Source organism: Gorilla gorilla, chromosome 7 (genome assembly GCF_029281585.2).
Source record: "Gorilla gorilla gorilla isolate KB3781 chromosome 7, NHGRI_mGorGor1-v2.1_pri, whole genome shotgun sequence".
NCBI lineage: Eukaryota > Metazoa > Chordata > Mammalia > Primates > Hominidae > Gorilla > Gorilla gorilla.
This window is the reverse complement of record NC_073231.2, coordinates 125,521,540-125,527,539: the sequence shown is the minus strand read 5'-3', so window position 1 is coordinate 125,527,539 and position 6,000 is coordinate 125,521,540. Positions and strand designations below refer to the sequence as shown.

General features: G+C 45.1%; 1 protein-coding gene across 7 annotated transcripts in view; it reads left to right on the top strand.

Moving 5' to 3' along the window:
- Positions 1–220: 220 nt before the first annotated feature.
- Positions 221–6,000, top strand: part of ENPP2 (ectonucleotide pyrophosphatase/phosphodiesterase 2) — a 116,891-nt gene continuing 111,111 nt past the window's right edge. For 3 of the 7 annotated variants that reach the window (XM_055349353.2, XM_055349347.2, XM_055349339.2), the window contains exon 1: positions 238–716. In XM_055349353.2, coding sequence (XP_055205328.2) covers positions 696–716 — 21 coding nt within the window. In that variant the 5' untranslated portion in view covers positions 238–695. Of the gene's footprint in view, positions 717–6,000 lie in introns of all 7 variants that reach the window. The other 4 variants (XM_055349355.2, XM_019032658.4, XM_055349343.2 and 1 more) reach the window with 3 other exon arrangements.

Sequence of the window (6,000 nt, the reverse complement as noted above, 5' to 3'; positions counted from 1 at the left end):
CTGGTTGGGTGATGGGGCAAATATTTTTCTGAGCTTCTAATTCTTTATGTGTAAAATGGCAGTAGTAGGAGAGCCTCCTCGGCATTGTTTGGGAGGCCAAATGACAGCATGATTGTGAAAAGCCCTTTGTAAACTGTAGCGTGTTTTAGAAAAAAAAAAATGGTGGTGATATTTTCCAGAGCGTCAGAGGAACTTAAACAGCATAGGCCTGCCCCTGTTTGACCTGGAAATGCTAGTTCAGGGAATGCATTAACAACACAGCAGGAAACTTGTGCTGCGAAATCCTTTTGGAAACAGACTGAATCCTACAGAATGAAAGAGAAACGGCAAACCAAACCTCACAGAGGTTCTCCTTGAAAGATGAAAAATTAACTAGGCACTGTCGGGGGTGGGAATGTGGATGGCGGCGCTGGACGCCCCGTCTTCAGCCTCCCGACACTTTCCTTCCCCAAAGCCATTTTAGTCAAAGGTCATGTGTGTGTCTTGTCAAAGGCCAGCTTCCAATGGAATCATTGTCCCCCGGGACAGCGGCCCCCTGACTACATCTGCACTGGAGAAATCCCAAAAGCAAACGGCCAGTGCAAACAAGAGCAGTCCGCAGCAGCCGTCCCGAGCACAGCTCCCAGGTCGCGGGGCTGCAGCCCAGGCCGCGTCCGCAGCGCCCGGGCAGGAACAGACGCCGAGACTCCCGCAGCATGACCCGCCACGCCGATCGGGTACGGTATGCGCCTCTCTCTACCCGTCCTCCATTGCTTGGGCTCCCAGGTCACAGCTGCCATTCTGTCAAGCAGAGAAACCTTGCAAAGGGCCTCCAGGTTTGCCGGAAAACAGTCCCTGTTGGGCTGTGTTCCCGTGCACTCAGCTGGAGCAATTTGCAGGCGCGCAAATGCGGAGCTCAACTCATTTCAAGTTTTCATTGCCAGAGAATGAATCTGTAAATATCGAGTTTGTCTCTGGTTTCTGGAAAGCGAGCCGGTCCGACTTGCAGGACTCTCGGTTCACCACGGGTCCAGACTGCAAGCGGGCGACCCTCAGCCTTACCAGCCGCAGGGCACTGCGAGCTCTGCCCTCCTGGGCGGCGAGACGGGCCCGGCTTCTTGTTTATTACCTGTGGGACAGGGGCTTGGCAAGAAGGACGGGGATTTTTAAAACAATATGTTTAGTAATGTCCTCTGGACTCCCACACTTGCCTCCAGGAGACAGAATCATCTCCCTGAAGGAGGGAGCCCCTTCCCCACAACGCGCCGATCTCAGGCTCCACAAAGATGTTGATTGACGTGCACAATTCGGCACAGCCAGTTTCTTGGTCCTTTGTCCTTTTCTATTTGAACAAGCCTTTCAAACGGATCGGGCTAATTTTGGATAAGACTAGAGGGAGCCCTGGGTCTTAACTGATTATGGGTGCTTTAGATCTGGACTTGGAAATCTCCAAGGGCGAACACTGGGGAGCGTCCGCAGGGGCAGTGGGCACAGCCGGTCTTCAGGTGCGGAGCGGGGGTCAAAGGGTTCCAGCGATTGCTGGGCTTCCACACTCTGGTTTCATTTTAACAAGTGAAGCAAGAGCCGCTTCTCACTGATAGAGGGAATGGAAACAAAAGCCGCTCTAGTGCCCAGCAGGATGGAGAGGGAACCCGATTCTGGTATTGCTTATGTGTTTATCACATACCCAGTTCCACGGAGCACAGGTTTTCTGCACTTCTGCTCATCAGGTATTTAATGGAGCTTCCGGTTTCCCCCGCAGTGGTCACCTCTGGCTGCCACCTCAGTTTTCTGCTCCTCTTCCCACCAAACTCCTTGAAAGAGTGGGTGGCATTTGCTGTCTCCCGACATCTCCTCACTACCGGTTTGCTCCTCCACACCCAGTCACCTGGCGTCCGCCCTCACCTCTGAGGGCCAACCTTTGGCAAGGCCGCCGAAGACCTCCTTGTAGCAAAACCATAGAGCATTTTCAACTCCCCCCCTCCCACGCACACACACAGCCTCTGTGTCATTTTGAACTATTGGTCCTTTCCTTTCTCTTTTTGACTCTGTCCTGGATGCTGCAATCCCATGCTTCCCGGGCTTCCTTCTGACCTTTTGAGTTACAATTTAATACTTAAAGGGCTTCACTTCATAAATGTTTGTGTGCACTGCTCTTTCTTCTTGACTCTCTTCCCTTGTCATCCTGCAGTCTCTCTGGATAATCTCATTCACTCCAGCGGCTTTAACCACTACATATACATGGTGTCTCTCAAACCTAGCCTAATCTTTCTCCTAAAATTCCAGTCTCTACTTTGATGTTCCATAGAGCACCTTAAAATCACCGAGTTAGGACCTGGATCTGTCTTCTCCCTTCTTCTCCCAGGCCTGCTCTTCCTCTTTTCTTTGCCACTGCTTAAATGGCATTTCTCAAGTTGTCCAAGTCAGACGCAACAGAGTCACCCTAAGTGACTTCTTCCCTTTCATTCATGACAATCATCACCAAGCCCTGTCTGATCTCGTTGCTGAGTATAATTCATACACATACCTGTGTCTCCACCTCCCCCCCACTGTTATACTTACGGCCAGTATTCCCTCAAATTCCATTCTGGCCACAACTTCCCATTAGTCTCATCTGGGGCCAGTCCTGCCCAGCCCATACCTCCATTTTGTTTCCGCACTGTGTCAAATGATCTTTCTTTCTTTTTTTTGAGATGGAGTCTTGCTCTGTTGCCCAGACTGGAGTGCAGTGGCTCAATCTCAGCTCACTGCAACCTCCACCTCCCGGGTTCAAGCAATTCTCCTGCCTCAGCCTCCCAAGTAGCTGGGATTACAGGTGCCTGCCACCATGCCTGGTTAATTTTTTTTTTTTTTGTATTTTTAGTAGAGGAGGGTTTTCACCATGTTAGCCAGGCTGGTTTTGAACTCTTGACCTCAAGTGATCTGCCTGCCTCGGCCTCCCAAAATGCTAGGATTACAGGCGTGAGCCACTGTGCCCAGACTGTGTCAAATGATCTTTCTAAAATATAATATGATCATGCAGTTCATTTTGGAAAAGTCTTCAGCAGATTCCCATTTTTGTTTTCTTTCAAGAATAATTTTGGTGGATACACGTTCTCCACAACTTGCCTTTTACCTTCCTCTTCATTGTTATATCTTACTACTCGCTCCCTGTCCACATTTTATGCACCGTTTTTGTACATTTTATATACATTTTGTCCATATCATATATGAATTTAGGTGTGTTAAACTATTTATTAAATAAGACTTTCTTTCTGTACATCTGTGAGGTCTGTGTCTAACCTCTGTTTTTATTTAGACCCAGCTGAAAGCCCCTTTCTCTTGGAAACGATGCAGATCATCCTTCCTAATGGGTTAGGTGGCCCTCTCTTGTTCCCCCAGAGCTTCCTTTATTTCTGTGGGTCAGAGCACTTACCGTTCTTTATTACAACTATCTATTTACTTGTCCATCCCACACCAGTCCTTAGGGATCAACTCTTTTTGTCTTAGTATCATTACAGTTAGTGCTTAGACCCAGGTGGGATGCTCAATGAATTTTTGTGCAATTTTTGTGAATGACCATTTATGTTTAAGCATTGAATTAGATGACAGAGACACAGAAGCTTTCAGGAAATTATCATCTATAATATGCTAAGGAATAAAGGTTAAGCATGATTATCAGGGAAAACATAGTTTTCTACTTATTTAGCAATGGAAGGGTTTAGACTTTCTGGATATTTGAGAATAATGCCTGGAGTCTGTGGGTCTATCAGCTCCCTCTCTAATTCACATCTCAACAGGTGGGCTTCTCCTATTGCTATTGCACCTATCCTAACCTTCCCCAAGAAAGAGCTGCAAGAAAGGCCTGTTGCAGTTTTGGCTCTGTTGACTCTGTGAAGGCAAAGAAATCCTCTTTAGGCTGGAACTTGGCATGGGACAAGGACACTAAAGGCCTAGATAGGTGGGCTTGTAAGAGTCCTTGGATAAGCTTGATTCAGAGAAGGCATCCAGAACCTCAGAATGGGCCAGTGGGCAAGCAAGTCCTCTAAAAACTCTGTAGAAAGTGTTGGAGAATTTGGGATGCTAGAGATAAGAAAATGCAGTTTTGATTTCCTAAAAAGAGAGATGTGTGCAATCTAAACCTTCAGACAGAAAGGTGAATGATGATTAACTTTGATAGGGAGTTATTTAAACTTGACGTTGTTCTCAAACTGTTTGAGACCAAGGTCCTTTTCAGGTATAGATACACACTACTCTTCTCAGAAAAAAATGCAGGATACACCACATATTGCACTTTGTATGAACTTTCAGTGGGTTCATGACAAGTCAACTCTGAGACTCCTTTGAGTTGTAATGAACCTCCAGTTAGGAATCTCTAATCAACGGAATAACTGATTCCACAGACATTTGGGAGAGTGAAGTAGGTGGCGAATAGTGGAGCCAGCATAAGTCAAATTAGGCATGTTTTCTTTTTTGAGATGATCCCAATATCATATGTGCTGATGACCATGAACTTGGAGTCACAGGACCTGGGCTCACATCCCTGCTCTGGCAATTGCTACTTGTGTAATTTTCTGAGAGATGATTTTATTATCTATTAAAAAACAGTAATAGGTGCTGGAGGATTTAACTAAAATAAAGTATGTGAATGCACCTGAAACATGGTTATACTCAATAAACTTTAATCAGTTCACAACATTGATTTCAGGAAGGCACAGATTCTGTGATCTTCTTCTGGATTAGAAAAGTGTGTATGGGCTGGATTAATGACTGGTTGAATGCATTTATTAAAGGAGAGCTGATTAACAGATGGATTGACATGTGAATGTCTTTAGTGGCATGCTACTGGCCTCTGTCTTCATTCCTGTTTATTCAGCATCATTGATATCTATAAAGGCATGATATAAGGCTCCCATTTGCTAAGAGAAAAGGCATAAGGATTAGGAGTCTAAAAGTTATCAATAAGTTATAATCTGTTTTGACTTTTAATTTTTGGGGTGTGTGTGTGCAGAGACGGATATAAAAAGTCTTATGCATGGATCCCAAAATTCAATTGCAAATTACTAGGTATGTGTGTATGTGTATGACAGAGGCAGATGGGAAGTAGAGGGAGAGGGAAAGCGGATTGAGAAAGGAAGAGACAGAGAGAGGAAGAGACAGAAAGTTAGAGAGAAGTGGCAGCTTTATACAGTTAAGGTTTAGAGATTCAAACGGATGATAAAATCAATAGTGATATGTTTCTTTTAAAATAGAATTTTGTTGTATTAAAAGAGGTCTAGAGGCCGGGTGCGGTGGCTCATGCCTGTAATCCCAGCACTTTGGGAGGCCGAGGCGGGTGGATCACAAGGTCAAGAGATGGAGACCATCCTGGCCAACATGGTGAAACCCTGTCTCTACTAAAAATACAAAAATTAGCTGGGCGTGGTGGCAAGCACCTGTAGTCCCAGGTACTCGGGAGGCTGAGGAAGGAGAATTGCTTGAACCGGGAGGTGGAGGTTGCAGTGAGCCGAGATAGCACCACTGCACTCCAGCCTGGGCAACAGAGTGAAACTCTGTCTCAAAAAAAAAAAAAAAAAAAAAAAGAAAAAGAAAAAGAAAAAAAAAAGTATAGAACATGAGACATGATAGTCATTGTACTCTGTATTGTTCAGACCATATTTAGAACAATTGTATCTAGTTCTAGGTGCTACACATTAATTTATTAGTAACTGTATTGGCTATTATTATTTGAGCACCTAATATGTGGCAACCACTCTGCTAGATGTTGGAGACAACAGTGCTGAAGAAGACCTGATCTCATGGTATTTACAAAGGAGCAGAGGTGTTAGGTGAGGAACCAGGTGATTTTAATTCAATATTATACTTGCTTTGATAGGGGAAGCTTAGGTCCTCGTGAAACCACCTGAGAAGGGATATTTAATCTAGACTTAATGGGACCAGGGTAAACATTCTTTAGGAAGTGATGTCTAAATTGAGACCCAAAGGCTGAGTAAAGATGAGGAAGGTGAAGGTGATGGAGGGAAGAGGGCTTCAAGCAGAGGT